Source organism: Notothenia rossii (assembly GCF_949606895.1).
Source record: "Notothenia rossii genome assembly, chromosome: 8".
Taxonomy (NCBI): Eukaryota; Metazoa; Chordata; class Actinopteri; order Perciformes; family Nototheniidae; genus Notothenia; species Notothenia rossii.
The window spans coordinates 50,239,292-50,262,977 of NC_136906.1; the positions used below are offsets into that span (position 1 = coordinate 50,239,292).

The following is a 23,686-nucleotide window of genomic DNA, read 5'->3' on the forward strand; positions in this document are numbered from 1 at the left end:
CCCCCCCCTCCCTCCGTCAATTCAATTATGAATGTATGGCGTATAGTAATCATAGATAACACGGCAGGGTCCGTTACAGTTTGTTTTCATCTGATTTCAAATAAACAAAGTCTTGGCTTTCAGAATATTAAACTTGTTTCGGCAAATTCAGATGATAAATACAACTTTGAAGTTTGTAACGCATAATGACAAGCGGAGAACGGAGAAACTTTACGTCACAGCAGGCATAACAACAGCCGGTGTTTCTCGTGAGTGTCTTCCCCGGGAAACAAACAATACACAAACGCAAAAATACATAAACATATACACACACACACACTCGCGAGCTTCCCGCAGACCAGTAATCCAAATGAAAATATCTTCCCTCCGTAGTATTTTGATCATTTGCTCTGCTAATAATCAATCAGATCGATGGATTCCAGAGGAGAGGAAACTTTGAAGGCCTTTTTCTCAAAATGATGACCCAGTGACAGTCATTATATAATGTGACATATTTTGCTTGATATTTGGAGTACAACAACAATCCTGATATCAATAGAAAGCTAGGAATATCCTCTTTCCAGCAGTGTATACAACTCAAAATGTGTCTTCGGGTCAATGCGACTGATTTCGATAGAGCAAATCACATATGGTCTGTGTTTACATTAGCAGCATGCTAAGACTTAGAGCTAATGCTGTAGTGGAGAGAGTATGTGTTAAAAAAAAAGAAGCAGGAAATAAAAAAGGAACTCACCTTGAGGTAAACCCACGAGAGAAAAAGCATTTGAGCTCCATCCTGTTTCAGAAATAATCCTTGATGTGGTTTGGAACATGATATGGTATTTAATAACGGCAGCATTTAGCTGAATCTGCCGGGTAATTCTGAGCAGGCATTAGCCCCCCCCTCCTCTTTCTAAGGACCCCGAACCTGTAGTTCTCTAACAGGCCTGAAACAGAGGGGTATGAGGGATGTCTAAAATGCATGATCTCTTTGGTATTTGAGCAAAACACATAATAGACATGTTTTTATATATTATTTTATATATCTGAGACCCACAATATATGCTAAAAATAGTATGATAGGAGAACTTCAATGAGAAGCTCACATTCCCCGCCTGCTCCTTGTTTAGTTTTGGCGAGCAGGTGCAGCTGCTCCACCCGTTCCAGCAGCAGTTCAACGACCAGTCCGGAGCCCGCATCCTGCGCCTCTGCCAGTTCCAGCAGAGAAGACCCGGATAGCACAGGTCCTCCTGATGTTTCATTCATAAATATGACGTTTTAATTGAGTATGAAAGCATGAAAGCACTATTCTGATCCATTTATGTCAGATCTCCGTAGTCTTTATGACTATAGTCATAACCATCAATACACAGTGCTATACATTACACAGATATAATCATAATAAATCAAACGGATATCTTTCTTTAAATGTTTTGATGCTGCAAAGGAAATGAACAAAAAGGCGGTTTATAATGTTGCCTTTACAGTATTGTCATTAGGCTTACATTCTCTGGTTTTAATCTGAATGTAATGTTGGAATGCTCTATTTAGTATGTCATCCAGTTTGGAGATAAGACCTTATTGATGCTGTTTAAGTGCGTCCCCTGCTGTCGGACTGACCCCCCCCCCCCTCCTCTCCTCTCCTCCGCAGTTCTTGGACACCTCAACACAAATGTTCCTAGCAGCACGACAGCAGGTTCTGGGTCTGTAAGCTCAGGTAAACACTCCCACTGCTTTATATGTAATCACCAAACTGTGCAGTTTACCCTTTTCTGTGTCATTCGGGGAAATCAAAGTGTTGCTTTTCTCTGTAGGAACCATGACGGCGCAGAGTTAGATGTTAATGAATACACTGAACTGGGTGTCGGACCTGGTTAATATATTTGAGGAAGCACTTGTGCTTATACAGTAGAAGGTTAAGGAACCAATAGCACTTCAGATCCTCTTTGACAACTTCATTGAATGAGTAACACATTGTTTCTACAACCTGAGCCAAATGACTGATGTTGTTACGGTAATGTGAAAGTGTTCATGATCATTCACTAGAATCATTAACAGAGCCGGTTTAATATCTCGGTGGCTGATGGATGTGTGTGTGTGTGTGTGTGTGTGTGTGTGTGTGTGTGTGTGTGTGTGTGTGTGTGTGTGTGTGTGTGTGTGTGTGTGTGTGTGTGTGTGTGTGTGTGTGTGTGTGTGTGTGTGTGTGTGTGTGTGTGTGTGTGTGTGTGTGTGTGTGTGTGTGTGTGTGTGTGTGTGTGTGTGTGTGTGTGTGTGTGTGTGTGTGTGTGTGTGTGTGTGTGTGTGTGTGTGTGTGTGTGTGTGTGTGTGTATCCTGCCTGATCCTCCGCCCCCCAGTGAATGGACTCAGGTCCCAGATTGTATCAGATATCCAACAAACATGCCTTCAGTGGTAGAGGAGGCCGAAACAAGCCATTGTCCCAGCCTTAAGGTGGAGCTAACGTTTCCTTTTCCTGGAGTGGGACACTGGTGAAGGCTGAGAAGGCCTGTAACACAGAATACACCAGGAGCTACTGAACTGCATTTAGTCAAAAGCTACTTCTTACAGTGCACCACTGTGGCAGATTGTATTGTGGATCATCAGCTGAATTTAAATAAGACATAACATTTATGACATTTTCAACAATAGTTGGTTTTCAGATCAAAATGTGCACTTTCAATCAATTGTTCCGAATTTGTTGATCAATCATTGTTTTATGTGTAAGTTGTTGCATGATATATCTCACCTGTTCCTTTAAGTTCTCACTCGCCTGATGGAGCCTTAATGCTTTTCTAAAACACACAAACAAACTCCAAAAGATTTTTGCTGTGCTTATTGTATATTCCTAGCTAATTTCCAGATATAGAAAAAATACGGCCCATATTATTAATCATGCCTGCAAAGACGTCATTTCTGAGAACATCTCCTGAACTGATTGAATCACTGAACATTTGAGATCTGGCTCCTTTCAGAGGAACCAGGCTTCACTTGGCCACTAATGCCCCTTTCACACCAACTAGACCCTCAAGAAAAACGCGATTATGCGATCGCAGAATTTACCGCATAATCAGCAAAATGGCGCAGTGGCAGGTTGTGTGTGAGAGAGAATAAATCAGACCCAATATTTAAAAAGAATCTATTCTTTTTCGCAACTTTCGCATATTTTGCAACTTCCCGCAATTTCACCGCATAAAAACCCTGCATGTTTAATCGCATAATCAAGGATTTTAGCCCGCGTTTTTCTGAAGGGTCTAACCAACGCGTTTTCAGCTCCGGCTCGGAGCTGGAGCCTGAAAAGTACCGGTTTTTCCTGTTCACACCGCAGCGGCGGTGCTTAGCTTAACTTAGTTTAGTTTTCCAGTTCACTTCCAGCTCCAAAAAATTGTCGGTCTAGAGGCAAGAGCTTCGGAGCTAAGAGGCGGCGTCGCTTACGTTGAGGCGTGCAGGAAACTAAACCCACCTCCCCTGAACATGGGTCGACTGAAGAGTCTCGTCATGCCTGCCTACAAGCAGTAGTGCTGAGCAAAGTGACTAGAAGGCAACCACACATTTATAAAGTCAGGCAACACTAACCAGGCTTCGTGTGATTCTGTTTATTTGTACCTTACTGTGACCATCCGTTCGCTGTTATTGATCATTGTGGAGAGAGGCAGACGTTTTTTTTTGTATTATAGCAGCTATCGGATGGAATCAATACATGGGCTGCACAAGTTGTTGTGTCCCACTATCACAAGTAGAATCATAATGAAAAATACGCCGGTAAAATGTGCCTGTAGAAAACGGCTTATGCCACAATAGATAGCAATAGCAAGTAGTCAGTTTAGCTTCGGTTGCTATGCTAACATCACCCATTATATAAAGAGACACTTTAATAACAGCGTTGTGATGCCAAACAGCGTCAATTCAGACTGACACACATTCACTTAAGGGGAATTGGGGATATGTATCAGCTGCTTGAGTGACAGTCAGACAGTGAATACTTTAGAGCGGCCGCTTTAAAGTATTATCTAACCCGGAGCTAACGGGAGAATAAACTCCAGTGACGAGCAGCACTGCAGCGGTCGGTAAATGCCGCTGAAACACATTCATAAACAATGAACCACGGCACCCTGGAGAAAAAAGTATAAGTTTGGAGAAGTCGTTATTTATTTAATCTGACTTCGTGTGATTAAAAGCAACACGATCATCGACCCGACGCAGTCCCCCGTTGTTGTTGTTGTGAGCGCCGTTGGGGAGCAAATCAGCGATGTAAACGGTGACGTCATGACGCAGCAGCGGCTGCACCACCACACCAGTCGGGCTCTGGGCGGTGTGAACAGAGCAGGAGCAGAAAAGGGAAACCGGAGCTGAACCAGAAAAGCTCTAGCTCGGAGCTAGAAAGGGAAAAGCGCTGGTGTGAAAGCCGCATAACTTACATTCCTCTGCCCCCCCCCCCCCCACAGAGACGGCCCAGCTGCTGGTGATCGTGTCTGACGGCCGGGGGCTGTTCCTGGAGGGGAAGGAGCGGGTGATGGCGGCGGTGCGGGCGGCTCGCAGCGCTAACGTGTTCATCATCTTCGTGGTGCTCGACAACCCCAACTCAAGGGTAAGTGAAGAGGAATTTGACCTTTGATTTTCTAAATGTCCAGACACTAACTGTGTAAATGCTGGTGCTGCAGGACTCCATCCTGGACATCAAGGTGCCCATCTTCGGAGGGCCGGGGGAGCTGCCGGAGATCCGCTCCTACATGGAGGAGTTCCCTTTCCCCTTCTACGTCATCCTGCGAGACGTCAACGCTCTGCCGGAGACCCTCAGCGACGCGCTCAGACAGTGGTTCGAACTGGTCACCGCAGCCGAGCAGTAGACCAATGACAAGCCATCTTTCACAGGTACAGGAAGCAACTGCACAACAAAAAACGACTGACTCAAAAAAAAGACTGACGTGCCACTGTACATGTGCCTTTATTTTCCTATTTTTACTGTAGATTTGAGAAGAGTTTGATAGCAACCTTTACTGTCGTGTCTTTGTGATCAGGGCCATTTCTTTGTTATGTAATGAGGATTGGTTTAACTTGCACGTCTGCGATGAAAATGTGATTCCCGTTGGTGTGAAACACTTCAGTGAAGAGTCAGTTAATACCGCCGTCTCCCTTGTACTATAGACCTGGACTCATCTGTCTGTGTGGATGTTCTAGTCAGTGTTATGAAGGTCATCTCATCATCATCATCTTCAGTGTGAGCAGCAACAGATGGAGAGCTGCTGATCCCTAACTATGTAGCATTCAAAGGAAATGTGCCTTGTAGAGAGGAACGGCATAGCATCTTACTAAACGTCTGATCAGCTGTCGGGTGATGGATCAGAGTGCAGCCCGGTCAGGATTTTAATAAATGAATCTGTCTACGCTTTGAAGCACCAGGACTGCAATGAATGCCGGTTTAAAGACTCATATCTGTTGAGCTTCCATCCATACTCTGACTCGTGAGGCTCATCACTAGTAGGTGTTGATGAAATGTGCATAGAAATGTTAATTATCCCCTCTGTGCGTCGTACATGAACTGACATGTAAGGACACATTGGTCGTCTTCAATCACATCTGTTCTACAATGACAATAAAGCATTTACCAGGTTGCTCTGTCTGACTGTGTGTCCACCTTCTGTTTAGGAATACTCAGATCATCACTAACTGTAAAGGATTCATTTCAAAGATATTCAGCAACAATTCATATTTTCCTCTCCGAGAAAACATTCTCTTTTCAATATGGAGGCACAGATTCTATTTTTCTGCATTAAATTGAGATAAAATCAGTGGTGGAGAAGTAACTAAGTGCATTTACTGAAGTATTGTACTGAACATATTTGTACTTGAGTATTTCCATTTAACACTTCATACTTCTATACGTTCCAGAGGTGAATATCATACCTTTTAATTCACTAAATTTATTTGAACACTCAAAGTTACTGGTTACTGTGTACATGTAAAACACATGCTGATATGGTGTAATGCACTATTGTGCGACTAATCTACAGAGTATCTCATTTTGTCCAAGTTGACAAACCACTATACTAAAATACTCTCAGCATAAAATAATAACCACAATAACATAATATTGTGAAAAGATCTATTCTGCATAAGCATACTTAAAGTATGTTATATATTTTGATGCCAATACTCTTACACTTTAAATATCATTTGAAATCAGAACTTTTACTTGTAATGGAGTTTTTAAGGCCATAGTAGACCATAAGTACAATAATTTGTACTTTTACTCAAGAAATTGATCTGAGACTTATATCATAAAAAAGGTGATCCTTGATGGTCCATATGTGTGGGCTGGACCTGTATTTTACAGGAAAGGAGTGAGCCGAGAGTAGAGTAGTTGTCGATTCCCTTTCAGTTTTCTGTGACTATCTGCCTCACCCTCTCAGAATTTGAGTTGCGCGCGCAAAGAGACGTGTTACCATGGAAACCAAACAATGGTATAGCTGTATTAAAGTCCGAGTGGAAACAGTCGTGTGTAAATCTGATTTTGTCAGAAATCCGGAGAAATGTGGGAGAAATATGACCCCGGGAGGAAACCGGGAGAGGGCAATGAAATCGGGACAAGTATTCCAGAGCCGGCCCAACCCATTAAGCGACATAAGCGGCCGCTTAGGGCCCCGCAGCCACTAAGGAGCCCCTAGCAAAAAAAAAAAAAAATATTTTTTATTTAAAAAATAAATAAATCTCAGTACACCGTCGCCGTGATAAGCATGTTTAATTAATTGTGTTAACATGCCTAGATTGCCTACTCTCAAAGTCATTGAGTCAATAATATAATACATTAACCGTGCTTTACCTGAACCTCATCATGACACAAGAAAGGACTGCAGGATTGTAATTTCCCGTGTTCAGTGAATGCAACAGAGGTAGGGTGACCAGATGTCCCGCTTTGCGCAGCATTTTCACGACTTTTGGTGCGTCCCGCAAAATGAGACGATGTCCCGCATATTTCATTTTGATTGGCTAAAACGCTTTTTCTATACAATCAGATTTATCCAATGGCTGTTGAGAAAGCAGGGAAGGCTATCATCACGGGGGTGTGTTTGCTGTCAAGCAAACTGTAACACACGGCGGGTGCTGGTCAAGTGTTGACCAATGAGAGTAACTCACTCACACACACACCCCCGCCGCCCCGCAAAACAACAACAACGAAAGTCAGTCAATATCGCAGGCGACGCAGGAGGTTATGGAAAATGGAGCAAACTGAAACTACAGCTAAGAAGAAAAGAAGATGCATATACGACAAAGACTGGGAAGACACTTACCCGTGGGTGAAGCCAGTGCAGAGCGACTCTCAGAGACTGCGGTCAAGCCAGCCGTCTTTCACTTTTGCGTGGTCAAACCAGCCGCTCCTGTATTTAGAGTGCGCGATTAGTTACAGGTTTACGGTAATACAATAAAACAACCCTGGAAGCTGGATTTCAAGTAAAGGATGGCATGCGGTTCATTTCTATTATTTGCGATTGAGGAACAGGGTAATTTATGAGAATAATTTTAGGACTTATTGCTTCATAAACTTGTTGCACAAATACTATGAACTACTTTTACTGTGTACTTTTTGAGAATGGCAAAATTCCCTCCAGAGAACAAGAAGGAGCATTTTTGTCTAACTTTGACGTGGGATAAAAAACATTTCTTCCATAAGTAGTTTATAAAACTGCCATGTTTGTACTTAATACTTCTAGGACTACTTGCAAACATAATATGAACTACTTTTACTGTGTACTTTTTCAATAATTTGAGTTTCAAAGTCCTCTCCAGAGAACAAGAATGAGCATTTTTGTCAACTTTAATGTGGTCTAAAAAACATTTCTTCCATAAGTAGTTTATGAAAATGCCATGTTTGTACTTAGTACTTCTTAGACTACTTGCACAAATAATATGAACTACTTTTACTGTGTACTTTTTCAGTAATTTAAGTTTCAAAGTCCCCTCCAGAGAAAAAAGATTGAGCATTTTTGTCAACTTTAATGTGGTCTAAAAAACATTTCTTCCATAAGTAGTTTATGAATCTGCCATGTTTGTACTTAATACTTCTTAGATTATTTGCGCAAATAATATGAACTACTTTTACTGTGTACTTTTTCAGTAATTTGAGTTTCAAAGTCCCCTCCACAAGAAGGAGCATTTTCGTCTAACTTTGATGTGGGATAAAAAATATTTCTTCCATAAGTAGTTTATGAAACTGCCATGTTTCTACTTAATACTTCTAGGACTACTTGCAAACATAATATGAACTACTTTTACTGTGTACTTTTTCAGTAATTTGAGTTTCAAAGTCCTCTCCAGAGAACAAGAATGAGCATTTTTGTCAACTTTAATGTGGTCTAAAAAACATTTCTTCCATAAGTAGTTTATGAAACTGCCATGTTTGTACTTAGTACTTCTTAGACTACTTGCAAACATAATATGAACTACTTTTACTCTGTACTTTTTCAGTGATTTGAGTTTCAAAGTCCTCTCCAGAGAACAAGAATGAGCATTTTTGTCAACTTTAATGTGGTAATTCTTGTTCTCAGGAGGGGACTTTGAAACTTAAATTACTCAAAAAGTACACAGTAAAAGTAATTCATATTATTTTTGCAAGTAGTCTAAGAAGTATTAAGTACAAGCATGGCAGTTTCATAAACTACTTATGGAAGAAATGTTTTTTATCCCACTTCAAAGTTAGGCGAAAATGCTCCTTCTGGTTGTCTGGAGGGGACTTTGAAACTCAAATTACTGAAAAGCTACACAGTAAAAGTAGTTCATATTATGTTTGCAAGGTGGTCTAAGAAGTTCTAAGTACAAACATGGCAGACTCATAAACTATTTATGGAAGAAATGTTTTTTAGACCACATTAAAGTTGACAAAAATGCTCATTCTTGTTCTCTGGAGAGGACTTTGAAACTCAAATTACTGAAAAAGTACACAGTAAAAGTAGTTCATATTATGTTTGCAAGTAGTCCTAGAAATATTAAGTACAAACATGGCAGTTTCATAAACTACTTATGGAAGAAATGTTTTTTATCCCACGTCAAAGTTAGACAAAAATGCTCCGTCTTGTTCTCTGGAGGGAATTTTGCCATTCTCAAAAAGTACACAGTAAAAGTAGTTCATAGTTTTCGTGCAACAAGTTTATGAAGCAATAAGTCCTAAAATTATTCTCATAAATTACCCTGTTCCTCAATCGCAAATAATAGAAATGAACCACATGCCATCCTTTACTTTGAAATCCAGCTTCCCAGGGTTGTTTTATTGCATTACCGTAAACCTGAAACTAATCGCGCACTCGAAATACAGGAGCGGCTGGTTTGACCACGCAAAAGTGAAAGACGGCTGGCTTGACCGCAGTCTCTCAGAGACAGCAGCAGAAATAACCAGTGTTTACCATACAGTGCAACACTCCCAATCATACCGGTCAAATGACTGTGGTAACAAGCTAGCGCCGACCATTTATTTAAACATATATTTTGATTATTAGATGACAACTATGTCAAATTAAACAATACATTTTAAAGCACGTTTATACAGACAGGACGTAACAATAATAATAATTAAAACAAAGATTAAAAAAAACAAAAACTGAAAACGAAGTCAAGAATGAATTTCGACAACACTACCATCAAATACGGAACGAAAAGTTAAACCAGAAGAATCAAGACCATATGAGCGACCACTAAACAACTTACAGTCTGAAAATTACCATTAATAAAAACCCTGAACGTTTACTTTTCGTTTTAAACATCGTTTTAAGGTGTAAACGTGTCATTTAGAAATGCGCGTTCCCGTGACAAGGGGAGCATTTCATGACGGTGGGGTGGGGGGGGGGGGGGGGGGGGGGGGGGGGGGGGGGGGGGGGGGGGGGGGGGGGGGGGGGGGTGGGGGGGGGGCATAATTTGACACAACACCCACTGGTAAACGTGCATTAATACCTTCGATATAGAGTATAGTTGTTCATTATTAACACATTTTCAGAGGTGAAGAAGTACTCATCTTGTACTTGAGTAGGCCCTACTACCACAGTTTAGTAATACTCTATTACAATTAAAAAGTTGTGCATTGCGAATGTTACTCTTTAAGTAAAAGTACACACGTATTATCATCAAAATATAGTGAAAGTAGCGACAGTAAAAGTAGTCATTGTGCAGATTGGTCCATTTCAGAATAATATATGATATGTTTTATAATGACTGATCATTAAAGTCTTATCAAAGCTGGTAAAGGTGCAGGTAGTTTGAATGACTTTGTATACTGCGGGGTAGCTTGTGAATTTACTCCAGGTGAACTAAAGTCTGATTTAACACTTGATTTATTTCCCATCGTTAATCTAAATTTGCAAAGAAACTAAATCATTATCCCGTTTGAATTATGTCATGAATTACACATATGATGTTTGTCAATTTAAAAGATAATTTGTGTTGTAAAACTTTGAAGTAACACTTTTTGGTGTGTGAAACCGCTCGAATGAACTTCATCTCCCGTCTCGCACCACACACCAAGACGGCCATCACGTTGGCATATTTCACTTCTTTCTTTCAGAATGAGGCGAAAAGTATTAAAATAGGTGAAAATAACAAAAAGTCTGGGCATGTTGAGAGCTGTACATACACAAATGGGGGGTTAGTCGGTTCCGTAAGAGCCTAGTCTTTCTAGTTGCGTATTTTTCATTTCATTTCAACAGTTTTACGACAAACTGTAACTTTTTTGACATGGAAATTATTTTTTAAGATTGACAAACATCATTTAATTCGTGGCACAATTCAAACGGGATCGAAAGATAATCTTTCTCTCCCCATTGACTTCAATACATAATTTTTCCGAAATAAGGTCCCATGGGTCGGAAGTAGATGGGCGGGACTTCGCCTCTCCCCGGAGGAGACAAACAGGAAGTAGAAGTTATGAAATGATAACATCCGGTTTTCCGGCTGGTGGGCAGAGCTGTGTGCAGGTATCTGTCAGAGATGGGAGTCTCAAGGTTACCGTCCGCAGCGCTGACTTTCAAACAGGTAAACACAGAGATAATAAAGGAGTAAAGTATATCTCTTAAAGACCCTGCGGGTCCTGTTAGTGGGGTTAGCTTGCAGGCTAAAGCTAGCTCTCTGTGTCACCAGTTAGACTCTCCATGGCTCTGTTCCCCCCGCTTTACTGTTTATTATAATATGTGATAAATAAATATGTTATCACTCAGTTATATCCTGTGGTGTAATATAAATGAGTATATTGACTCAAGTACTGTACTTAAGGACAATTTTAAGGCAGGGTTGTCAACTCTCACGCATCTGGCGTGTGACACACGCTTTCACTCTCAATCTCACGCTGCCCAAACTATTCTCACGCCAAAAACAAGTTGAACCGGCGATCGTTTTTGGTTGGTTATTTACAATGTTGAGTTGACAGCTGCTCAAGCTGTCGATCCGCCCCCACCACTCTTAACAACGTTAACAGACAGCAGAGCAGTGGGAGCCGGATGGTCAATCCCCGACCCATATTGCGCATGCGCAGATCTAAGATCCAGTAGAAATGATAAAAAAGTAAAATTCTGCTGATTGTTCTACTAGGCCAAAATAGAGTCTATGAGAGTGAGAGTGTGTTCATTAATATATTTGGCAGTTTGGAGTAAGTCTGTAGGTGTGTTTGTGTGTGTGTTTCATGTATAGGCCTCTCACGATAATTAATTTGGTTGGATACATTTTCCCGGAAATTATTGCGATAAACGATAATATTGTCGGCACTGTTGTATGACCATTTTAGACCACTGACATAATGATACTATATAATAATAATTCAAGTACATCCTTTCAAACTGCTAGTCACATCCTCATGTAAATGTATCGAGTTCATTTTTATTTATCATACGATAAGTCAATTAATTGCTTATCACGACAGGCACACAATAAAACAGTGGAAACAAACATGTGTTTGACTTTCATTAGTGAATGAAACTGTGTGCCCTTTATAGTCTGTGTCCAATATTGTGTATTTGTATATATTGTATATATATCCTATATATATTCTAAGGTCCCGCCGCTGACACGATAGCAGTCATTTAGTGCGCATATGTGTAATTAAACCCATGATATCAAAATCTCACTCCAGCCAGGTACCCAAAGTTGGCAACCCTGTTTTAAGGTAATGGTACTTACGTTTTGCCCATTTGTACTACTGCTTAATGATGTAAAATCTAATCGAGTGTTAAATCAGACTTTAGTTCCACCTGGAGTAAATCCACAAGCTACCCTGCAGTATAAAAGTTATTCAAACTAGCTGCACCTTTACCAGCTTTGAGAACACTTTCATGATCAATCATTATAAAACATATCATATATATTATTCTGAAATGGACCGATCTGCACAATGACTACTTTTACTTTTGGTAGTATAACTTTATTTTGATGATAATACTTTTCTACTTTTACTTGAGTAACATTTTGAATGCAGGACTTTACTGTAACAGAGTATTCCTACACTCTGGTACTTCTACTTTTACTCAAGTACAACATTTTAGTACATCTCCCACCTCTGTTGAAGTACATTTACTCAGTACTGTACATAAGTATAGTTTGGGGGTATTTGTACAATACCTGAGTATTTCCATGTTATGCTACTTTATTCTTCTACTCCACTACAATTGAGAAGGCAATATTGTACTTTTTACTCCACTCCACTCCACTGTATTGAACAAAATGAGTTCCTACTCACCTCTGCATACTGTGATATACAGGACTGTCTCAGAAAATTAGAATATTGTGATAAAGTTCTTTATTTTCTGTAATGCAATTTAAAAAAACAAAAATGTCATACATTCTGGATTCATTACAAATCAACTGAAATATTGCAAGCCTTTTATTATTTTAATATTGCTGATTATGGCATACAGCTTAAGAAAACTCAAAAATCCTATCTCAAAAAATTAGAATAGTTCCTCAGACCAAGTAAAAAAAAAAGATTTATAACAGCAAAACACAATCAAACATTTGAAAATGTCCATTAATGCACTCAGTACTTGGTTGGGAATCCTTTTGCACGGATTACTGCATCAATGCGGCGTGGCATGGAGGCAATCAGCCTGTGGCATTGCTGAGGTGTTATGGATGCCCAGGATGCTTCAATAGCGGCCTTTAGCTCATTAGCATTGTTGGGTCTGGTGTCTTTCAGCTTCTTCTTCACAATACCCCACATATTCTCTATGGGGTTCAGGTCAGGGGAATTTGCAGGCCAATCGAGGACAGTAATGCCATGGTCAGTACACCAGTTACTGGTGGTTTTGGCACTGTGGGCAGGTGCCAGATCATGCTGGAAAATGAATTCCTCATCTCCATAGAGCTTTTCAGCAGACGGAAGCATGTAGTGCTCTAAAATCTCTTGGTACACAGCTGCATTTACTCTAGGCTTGATGAAACACAGTGGACCAACACCAGCAGCTGACATGGCTCCCCAAACCATCGCTGACTGTGGGAACTTCACACTGGATTTCAAGCAACTTGGATTTTGCTCCTCTCCAGCCTTTCTCCAGACTCTGGCGCCTTGACTTCCAAATGAAATACAAAACTTGCTTTCGTCTGAAAAGAGGACTTTGGACCACTGTGCAACTGTCCAGTGCTTCTTTTCCTTAGCCCAAGTCAGACGCCTCTTCCGTTGTCTTGAGTTCAGAAGTGGCTTGACCATGGGAATACGGCTATTGTAGCCCATTTCCCGGACACGTCTGTGAACAGTGACTTTTGATACCTGGACTCCAGCTTCAGTCCACTGTCTTTGAAGCTCCCCCAAATTCTGGAAGCGACTCTTCTTCACAATGCTGTTAAGGCTGCGGTCATCTCTCTTGGTTGTGCAGCGTTTCCTGCCACATTTCCACCTTCCAACAGACTTTTTGTGGATGTGCTTTGAAACTGCACTCTGTGAACTGCTTGCTCTTTGAGAAATTTCTTTTTGTGTCTTACCCTCCTGATGGAGGGTGTCAATGACGGTCCTCTGGACAGCAGTCAGATCAGCAGTCTTCCCCATACTTGTGATTTAGTTTACTGAACCAAGCTGAGTGTTTTTCAAGGCTCAGGAAACCCTTGCAGGTGTTTCGAGTTAATTAGACGATTCAAGTGATTCGTTGAACACCCTACTAGTATACTTTTTCATGATATTCTAATATTTAGAGATAGGATATTTGAGTTTTCTTAAGCTGTATGCCATAATCAGCAATATTAAAATAATAAAAGGCTTGCAATATTTCAGTTGATTTGTAATGAATCCAGAATGTATGACATTTTTGTTTTTTTAATTGCATTACAGAAAATAAAGAATTTTATCACAATATTATAATTTTCTGAGACAGTCCTGTATAGCACAGCGTTCATACCTTTTGAGAGGCTGTGCTCTGAAGGGAATATGATGCAACACTATTCTGGTGACTCTCGCTTTACTAGAGCCAGACTTACTTCCTGCTGGTCCACGAATCCTGACTTTAGGGTTAGGGTTAGACGCTCTGAAGATGGAGATGATGGAAGTTTGAATTTTGGAACTTGTTAATCAATAAAATCACTAAGAGCTGATTATTGTTGCTTTATTCGTTGTGTACATGTGTTTTGTCCTGCTGAGTGTAAACTGATGATTCTTTGACAGTTTTTACAGAGACAGAAGGTTCTGGGGATTTACAGAAACATGTTGAGGACCATTCGTCAGGTACCAGACAAGACGGACAGGAAGTACCTCAGTGAGTGGGCGAGAGACGAGTTCAAGAGGAACAAGAACGCCACGGAGCAGGTGAAGAGACGATGTGAATGGGATGAGGAGCTGAGGACATGCTGAGTTAGTTCATCTGAAGCTATAGACCAGTTTCAAGTGTTAACTTCTCATTAAAAGCTTTCCGATACCTTTCGGAATTATTTAAAAAACCACAGAGAAAGAGTGTTTATTTTGCTACATTTGTATTGTTGTGTTGATTACTTACTAGGTCGAAAGTAATCAATCAGAATCTGAATCTGAAATGGGTTTATTGCCAGGTAGGTTCACACGTATGAGGAATTTGACTTGATGTCGTGGTGCATACATAAAAGTAAAAAACAAAGATTCAAAAAAGTACACAGATAGAACACTGTAATAAAAATAAAAATATAGTAAGATAGCAATAAAATAAGCAGTAATTTACATCGAAACTGAATGCATTAATTTAATTTAATAATCACCTTGAAAGATGTAATTTGATTAAAACATCTTAACTTTTATCTCTTGATCTTAAAGAGCATCTTGCAGGGTTTTTTTTTTTTCTACATTTATGCTTAAACTTGCTTGAAAATTACAATTAAAAAAGTGAATGTAGGATTTGATATGTTTTACGAGACATAAGGGCAGGAATTCAGAGGGAAAGGAGCAATTTTGAGCTCTGCTCTTAAAAACGGCTTTTTTTAAGGTCATACGTCAAACGCGTCATATTACATAACAAAGGGGAAACATCTCCGCTCTCTGACCGCGGGTATAGTTAGTAGTTGTGTTGAGTTGAGCGGTTGAGTTTTAGTGAGCTGGTATTTTTCGGTAGTTTTACATTGCATTTCACCATTTGTAATCATGGTGCAGTATTGTGTTTGTGCAGGTTGCACAAATACCAGCCTGTCAGGACATCGAGTCCACAGTTTCCCTCACGGGAAAAGGACCGGAGCTAGCGTTCGTTCCTGGGTGCGTTGTGCATCCACCTCCCTGCAGCACATACTCTCCACAGCTTTATCAGGAAACCGTATTACTTCTCTCTCCCCCCCCCCCCCCCCCCCTTCGCTGCTCTCTCTCTCTCCCCTCTGGTACACGGCACCGTAAGACGTAGTGTGGAGTTGCATTAGGTAACGCTGTGGTGGCTGTACTGCTCCAGCCGTCTCCTTTGTGTTTGTTTGTTTCCCCCTGTCTGTGTTGTTTGTGTGTGCGTGGTGGCTGTCACTCCTGGCTCCCGGCTCAACCTCCACTCACCTGCTGCAATCAGCTGTGCACCCTCCCCGACTACACACCTGCTTTCCATCAAGCCATTTACAACGACATATCAACGGAGGCTCCACAACCTTTCTCCGCCAGATCGTCAAGTATCAGCCGTATCTCGCGTCTCCCCTCCGGTACACAGCACCGTAGTGTGGATTTGCATTAGGTAACGCGAGATACGGCTGATACTTGCGCATTAGTTTCTGTTATGGATCAGTATCAACAGTCCTGCCAGTAACGTTACTATATTATCAATACTACTTTAGTTATAGCCTGATATATGATAGCTAACTTCACAATGTTGTGATGTGACGTTAGCTAACATTCTGTAGCTAACGCCGGTCACTCACCAAGATAGCAGCCCAGTTCTCCACTGGTTCTCCTCACACCAAAGCTCAATTTCTCTCCGATGGCCGTTATTTCTTCTAATCATTGGCTGCTCCTGGTCTCTTGGACGCCAAGCAGGCTCATAATTATAAGGTTGTGGTCCGTCATATACATTCGAATATTCATGTTCAACTTCTTCTGTGTCGAAACTAGCATTGGGATCCATGTTTATTAATACGTTACACCGGCCGCTCTCCCCTTTGTGTCCCCCGTGTTACGTCACACGCGGGAGGTCACGTGCCGAGGCTTTTTTATGCGGAAGCGAACATTTCTTACAAAAACGACGCCAGATGTCACTGTAGTGTATATTTCTGTATATTTTTGGGAAAATCTAGTGTATTCATCATTTTCCTACACATTTATTCACAGGTGTCTTTAACCTGGAAGTTGCTCTTTAATCCCATTCTCAGTCTGCATGTGCAGAGGGAATTTCAGGAGAAACTGTGATTTGTGATCAAAAGCTCTGAGAAAGATTTGCAAACTATGTAGAGTATATGCAGAGACATAGCACTTATTCAGAGGTGGGACAAGTACTCAGATATTTTATTTAGGTAAACATAGAACTACTAGAGTGTAGGAATACTCCGTTACAGTAAAAGTCCGGCATTCAAAATGTTTCTCAAGTAAAAGTATAAAAGTATTCTCCTCAGAATATAGTGAAAGTAGCGACAGTACAAGTAGTGATTGTGCAGATCGGTTCATTTCAGAATAATATATATGATATGTTTTATAATGATTGATCATTAAAGTGTTCTCAAAGCTGGTAAAGGTGCAGCTAGTTTGAATGACTTTGTATACTGCAGGGTAGCTTGTGAATTTACTCCAGGTGGAACTAAAGTCTGATTTAACACTTGATTATATTTCACATCATTCATCCACATCTGTGAAGTAACTAAAGGTATTAAACACATGTAGTGGAGTAGAAGTACACCATGTACCTCTGAATTGTAGTGGAGTAGAAGTACAAAGTAGAAACAATACCCCAAAATTGTTACTTTACACCACTGCACTTATTTCCCAGCATCCTTCACTCTGTCCATCACTGATGTGCTCCTCTCTTTGTTACTCAGGATGCGGTCCGTATGATGGTCACTCAGGCTAACAAGCACCTGGAGGAGCTGCAGGGCTCTCTGGCGCTGGCCAAGAGTTAACCTGAGAGCTGACTCTGATCCTTCTCTGAGGACTCGAGTCATTGGAAGGACCGATGCAGAATGTACACTTCTTCAGCTGGACATCTTTATTTGAAGGATATATTCATGGACGGACCATAGACATCTTCCTGCAAAACAGCCTGTGTTGAGGACTCTTGTTCCATACCAATAGGATATCCTTGTATTGTGTGTATTAAAGAGGAACTGATGAGATTCAGAATTACCATTGTTTTTTAATACAAAATATGTTTTCTGGCATCATTAACAGAGTGCATTATTCACATCCACAGTTATCCATGTAGAACTAAGCAACATGTATGAGCAGTCACTACATCAACACACAGCAGTAATACTGAAACAAAACGCGGAGCTTTCTTCATGCGACATGACACAACTGGTCTTTTACATCGGGACCGTCCTTCACTGGGGCAAGGTATTGGCACGCTGGAACACCAAAAAGTACAAATAGTGAAATCACTATAAACCCAAATCAGACGTTGTGGCGTTTTCACATAAAACATTAGAATGATTCTCAAATGTTGCTGATATTCTTTCTATCAATCACCAAACAAACAATTACACAACGACTGCCGAGTGTTGTGAGGTTCTTCCTTTAAAGGTCATGTTGAGCTTCTATGGAGTCTGGAGAGTGCCAGTGGAATAATGATATACTTTTACAGTATAAACATACATACATACATACAGTGGGACAAAAAAGTATTTTGTCAGCCACCAATTGTGCAAGTTCTCCCACTTAAAAAGATGAGAGGCCTGTCATTTTTATCCTAGGTATACCTCAAATATGAGATACAAAAGGAGAAAAAAAAAATCCAGAAAATCACATTGTCTGATTTTTAAAGAATTTATTTGCAAATTATGGTGGAAAATAAGTATTTGGTCACCTACAAACAAACAAGATTTCTGGCTCTCACAGACCTGTAACTTCTTCTTTAAGAGCCTCCTCTGTCCTCCACTTGTTAACTGTATTAATGGCACCTGTTTGAACTCGTTATCAGTATAAAAGACACCTGTCCACAACCTCAAACAGTCACACTCCAAACTCCACTATGGCCAAGACCAAAGAGCTGTCAAAGGACACCAGAAACAAAATTGTAGACCTGCACCAGGCTGGGAAGACTGAATCTGCAATAGGTAAGCAGCTTGGTGTGAAGAAATCAACTGTGGGAGCAATTATTAGAAAATGAAAGACATACAAGACCACTGATAATCTCCCTCGATCTGGGGCTCCACGCAAGATCTCACCCCGTGGGGTCAAAATGATCACAAGAACGGTGAGCAAAAATCCCAGAACCACACGGGGGGACCTAGTCAATGACCTGCAGAGAGCTGGGACCAAAGTAACAAAGGCTACCATCAGTAACACACTACGCCGCCAGGGACTCAAATCCTGCAGTGCCAGACGTGTCCCCCTGCTTAAGCCAGTACATGTCCAGGCCCGTCTGAAGTTTGCTAGAGAGCATTTAGATGATCCAGAAGAGGATTGGGAGAATGTCATATGGTCAGATGAAACCAAAATAGAACTTTTTGGTGAAAACTCAACTAGACGTGTTTGGAGGAGAAAGAATGCTGAGTTGCATCCAAAGAACACCATACCTACTGTGAAACATGGGGGTGGAAACATCATGCTTTGGGGCTGTTTTTCTGCAAAGGGACCAGGACGACTGATCCGTGTAAAGGAAAGAATGAATGGGGCCATGTATCGTGAGATTTTGAGTGACAACCTCCTTCCATCAGCAAGGGCATTGAAGATGAAACGCTGCTGGGTCTTTCAGCATGACAATGATCCCAAACACACCGCCCGGGCAACGAAGGAGTGGCTTCGTAAGAAGCATTTCAAGGTCCTGGAGTGGCCTAGCCAGTCTCCAGATCTCAACCCCATAGAAAATCTTTGGAGAGAGTTGAAAGTCCGTGTTGCCCAGCGACAGCCCCAAAACATCACTGCTCTAGAGGAGATCTGCATGGAGGAATGGGCCAAAATACCAGCAACAGTGTGTGAAAACCTTGTGAAGACTTACAGAAAACGTTTGACCTCTGTCATTGCCAACAAAGGGTATATAACAAAGTATTGAGATGAACTTTTGTTATTGACCAAATACTTATTTTCCACCATCATTTGCAAATAAATTCTTTAAAAATCAGTGATTTTCTTTTTTCATTTTGACTCTCATAGTTGAAGTGTACCTAGGATGAAAATTACAGGCCTCTCATCTTTTTAAGTGGGAGAACTTGCACAATTGGTGGCTGACTAAATACTTTTTTGCCCCACTGTACATATATACCTAATGTCAGTGATTCTCTTTTGAAATGAATTGGTATTTGAAATTAGGAAGAAACCAAATCTTCAGGGCCACATCAATGTAACCGTATTCATAGGTGGCCCATACTTTTTAATAACTCAAATTAAAAATTGCATATTTAACATTTAAAAATTCAAGTATTTTTCTCATACATTTATGCCAGATGAGGGATTACAAAAATAGTTTTCATTATTATTTAGATGCATATTTAATACATTTATAAACTTAAACAATGTAAAAGCCTATAATAACTTGAATGGCAGCCTCATTACAAATCATACTACTCAGCAACATCAGCTTTTGATACTGATAAGAATCATTAAAAACACATACAGTGTAGCTACCGTCTCATAAATAAGCAGTTAGTTCCTGTGTAGTCACAGGGCTGATGTCAGTGTGACTATATAGTTCACAATGTTTTATGTTTATTTGTCTAGTGTCTTTGTGCCAACTATGTATGAATGTTTGCATGTTATATTTACTGTTGAAGCAGGGTTAGTTGGTGCATGTAGTTGCCTGTTTTCGCCACAAGGCTCCGCCTGAGGGCGTGAAGGTGAGGAAGAGCGTTTCTTCCTCGGTGGTTGAGGGAACTGTGACGGAGTTTTTGGTTCATAATAAAGTTGCCACGAGTGAGAAAAGACAAGTGATGTCCGCTTGAGTCCTTGAGTGCAACATCAGCATCCAGATTGTTATAAAAAGCTTATTATACTGTAATGCCCCCCCCCATCACTACGATACCATCTGCGGATCATCATGCTGATGTTAATGACAGGCATTGGCTCTGCTGATGGAGCGCACGTCATGTTAATGTGCTGTGGATGTGATGGATCCTTCAGAATGGCACATCAGATCTTTTGAAACAGCTTCATATCTACTACGTACAACACAGTGCAGGAGAGCTCATTTCTAACCAACGGACCACCAACAGGACAGGGTGTGGATGTGGAACATGTGGAGTATTCCAGGATATCATTTAGCACTGGACATGAAGGCCCAATTCCAACCGGCCCCTACCCACTCTCACTGTGACAGAGTGAACTCCGTCTGTAGTCACACTCACAGCTGAATGAGGCTCCCTCCTTTCCTGGACAAAATATCTTAATTGGCATTTCTTTTTTGTCAACCTCTTTGTGTTTTCAAATCTGATGTTTAGAAGCTGCTTGGTTTTTGCAACAGTCTGTAAAAATACAAAACTTTAAAATCAAATGAATACTTTTACAGTTTTCTAGACACGGGTATATGATCCTATGTTTTTTTTTAAACTAGGTAACCATGAAGTTGTTAACATCTGTATGATGATATTAAATGTCTCTTATTTTGATTAGTTTATCAGTAAATGTTTGCAGGAACTGTTGTTAATAAAAGTGTTTCATGACGGACACAAACATGGTGCCACTGGTCAGGTAGTGCAGGTGGTTAGTCAGGACCGATGCAGACCAACGAGCACACGGAGTGGAAGTGTGTAGAGTCAGGGTGTTAGGGTTGGTTTGGAATTGGGCCAAAGAGTTCAGTTATCTTCTGAGTGAAGACAGGAGTCCTGGCAGTCGCTGGTGTGTGTGAGACAGGTGGTGGTGTGTGTCAGGTGTTGGTGTGTGTAAGGTATTGGTGTGTCAGGTGTTGGTGTGTGTTGGTGTGTGTCAGGTGTTGGTGTGTGTCAGGTGTTGGTGTGTGTCAGGTGTTGGTGTGTGTCAGGTGTGTGTCAGGTGTTGGTGTGTGTCAGGTGTGTGTCAGGTGTTGGTGTGTGTCAGGTGTTGGTGTGTGTTGGTGTGTGTCAGGTGTTGGTGTGTGTAAGGTATTGGTGTGTCAGGTGTTGGTGTGTGTCAGGTGTTGGTGTGTGTCAGGTGTTGGTGTGTGTCAGGTGTGTGTCAGGTGTTGGTGTGTGTCAGGTGTTGGTGTGTGTCAGGTGTTGGTGTGTGTCAGGTGTTGGTGTGTGTCAGGTGTGTGTCAGGTGTTGGTGTGTGTCAGGTGTTGGTGTGTGTTGGTGTGTGTCAGGTGTTGGTGTGTGTAAGGTATTGGTGTGTCAGGTGTTGGTGTGTGTTGGTGTGTGTCAGGTGTTGGTGTGTGTCAGGTATTGGTGTGTGTCAGGTATTGGTGTCTGTTGGTGTGTGTCAGGTGTTGGTGTGTGTCAGGTATTGGTGTGTGTCAGGTATTGGTGTGTCAGGTGTTGGAGTGTGTTGGTGTGTGTCAGGTATTGGTGTGTCAGGTGTTGGTGTGTGTTGGTGTGTGTCAGGTGTTGGTGTGTGTCGGTGTGTTTCAGGTGTTGGTGTGTGTCAGGTATTGGTGTGTCAGGTGTTGGAGTGTGTTGCTGTGTGTCAGGTGTTGGTGTGTGTCAGGTGTTGGTGTTTGTCAGGTGTTGGTGTGTGTCAGGTGTTGGTGTGTGTCAGGTGTGTGTCAGGTGTTGGTGTGTGTCAGGTGTTGGTGTGTGTTGGTGTGTGTCAGGTGTTGGTGTTTGTCAGGTGTTGGTGTGTGTCAGGTGTTGGTGTGTGTCAGGTGTGTGTCAGGTGTGTGTCAGGTGTGTGTCAGGTGTTGGTGTGTGTCAGGTGTGTGTCTGGTGTGTGTCAGGTGTTGGTGTGTGTCAGGTGTTGGTGTGTGTCAGGTGTTGGTGTGTGTTGGTGTGTGTCAGGTGTTGGTGTGTGTCAGGTGTGTGTCAGGTGTGTGTCAGGTGTTGGTGTGTGTCAGGTGTGTGTCAGGTGCTGGTGTGTGTTGGTGTGTGTCAGGTGTTGGTGTGTGTTGGTGTGTGTCAGGTGTTGGTGTGTGTTGGTGTGTGTCAGGTGTTGGTGTGTGTTGGTGTGTGTCAGGTGTTGGTGTGTGTTGGTGTGTGTCAGTTGTTGGTGTGTGTTGGTGTGTTTCAGGTGTTGGTGTTTGTCAGGTGTTGGAGTGTGTCAGGTGTGTGTCAGGTGTTGGTGTGTGTCAGGTGTGTGTCAGGTGCTGGTGTGTGTTGGTGTGTGTCAGCAGTCGTCCTGCCTGTGAGTCCTCAGCATACGCAGCTCGTCCTCCAAGCAGTGGATCCTCTCCAGCAGGGCGGCGCTCTCGCTCTGGGCCCTCTGCTGGGCCTGCCAGCGGGCCTCCTGCACCTTCCTCTCGTACCAGCGCTCCATCTGCGTGGACACCGCCTCAAAGAAGTACTGCGTCACCTCCTGAGCGTGCATGGCCTCCCTCTCCTGAGCAAAAGAGGGTTCTCTGGGCTTCTCTCCGAACACCTCCAGAGTGCGAACCCCTGCCCCCCCTCTGGACTTAGTCCTGCCCTGGGAGTGCTTCCTGTGGTGCTTCCCTTTGTCCCGCCCCCGCTCCCTGTCTTTGAGCCCTGACTCAGTCCTGCTGCCGCTGCGGCGCTCCGTGGCCGGGGACAGGCTGCTGGCTCTGTAGATCCCGCCCCCCCTCGCCCCGGCCTCCAGCGTGTCCACATCCTGCAGGTCCAGGGTCTTTTTCTGCATGTCAGCACAGACCACAGGACGCTCCTTGGGCCGCACCACCTGCACGGAGGAAGTCGGGCTCTTAGCTGCTGCCGGAGAGGAACTCTCTGCACAATGAGCCTTCCCCCCATCTGTTGAAGGTTCAGAACACTCAGTTACATCCGGTTACATCCAGTTACATTCAGTCACATCCAGTCACATCCAGTCACATCCAGTTACATCCAGTCAAATCCAGTCACATTCAGTTACATCCAGTTACATCCAGTCACATCCAGTCACATCCAGTTACATTAATTCACATCCAGTTACATTAATTCACATCCAGTTACATCCAGTCACATCCAGTCACATCCAGTTAAATTCAGTGTGGATCCAGCAGGGGGCGCTGTATATATATATATATATATATATATATATATATATTCACATTTATATATTCACATTATCACTTATTTTAATCCTTTTTGTAAAGACTAGACATATTTCAA

General features: G+C 41.9%; 3 protein-coding genes across 7 annotated transcripts in view; 2 read left to right on the top strand and 1 right to left on the bottom strand.

The window, feature by feature from the left end:
- Positions 1-5,586, top strand: part of mdn1 (midasin AAA ATPase 1) — a 147,876-nt gene extending 142,290 nt beyond the window's left edge. Inside the window, 6 exon segments of the mRNA XM_079643066.1 lie at positions 1,063-1,201; positions 1,204-1,223; positions 1,631-1,676; positions 1,679-1,696; positions 4,420-4,562; positions 4,636-5,586. Coding sequence (XP_079499192.1) covers positions 1,063-1,201; positions 1,204-1,223; positions 1,631-1,676; positions 1,679-1,696; positions 4,420-4,562; positions 4,636-4,821 — 552 coding nt within the window. The 3' untranslated portion in view covers positions 4,822-5,586.
- A 5,247-nt stretch (positions 5,587-10,833) lies between these two features.
- On the top strand, positions 10,834-17,680 carry lyrm2 (LYR motif containing 2). The gene is made up of 3 exons (XM_079643065.1): positions 10,834-10,987; positions 14,592-14,732; positions 17,387-17,680. The coding sequence occupies exons 1-3, from the start codon at positions 10,943-10,945 to the stop codon at positions 17,465-17,467; spliced, it is 267 nt and encodes an 88-aa protein (XP_079499191.1). The 5' UTR covers positions 10,834-10,942; the 3' UTR covers positions 17,468-17,680.
- ankrd6b (ankyrin repeat domain 6b) overlaps positions 17,681-23,686 on the bottom strand; it is a 94,620-nt gene continuing 88,614 nt past the window's right edge. For all 5 annotated transcript variants that reach the window (XM_079643063.1, XM_079643061.1, XM_079643062.1 and 2 more), the window contains one exon: positions 17,681-23,329. In XM_079643063.1, coding sequence (XP_079499189.1) covers positions 22,734-23,329 — 596 coding nt within the window. In that variant the 3' untranslated portion in view covers positions 17,681-22,733. The remainder of the gene's footprint in view (positions 23,330-23,686) is intronic.

What these genes read in the sequence shown, in the direction of transcription:
- lyrm2 (XM_079643065.1), top strand. Translation starts at nt 10,943, where the DNA reads ATGGGAGTCTCAAGGTTACCGTCCGCAGCGCTGACTTTCAAACAG. An exon ending in CAGCGCTGACTTTCAAACAG is followed by an intron (nt 10,988 to 14,591) that starts GTAAACACAGAG and finishes ATTCTTTGACAG; the next exon opens with TTTTTACAGAGACAGAAGGT. An exon ending in ACAAGAACGCCACGGAGCAG is followed by an intron (nt 14,733 to 17,386) that starts GTGAAGAGACGA and finishes TTTGTTACTCAG; the next exon opens with GATGCGGTCCGTATGATGGT.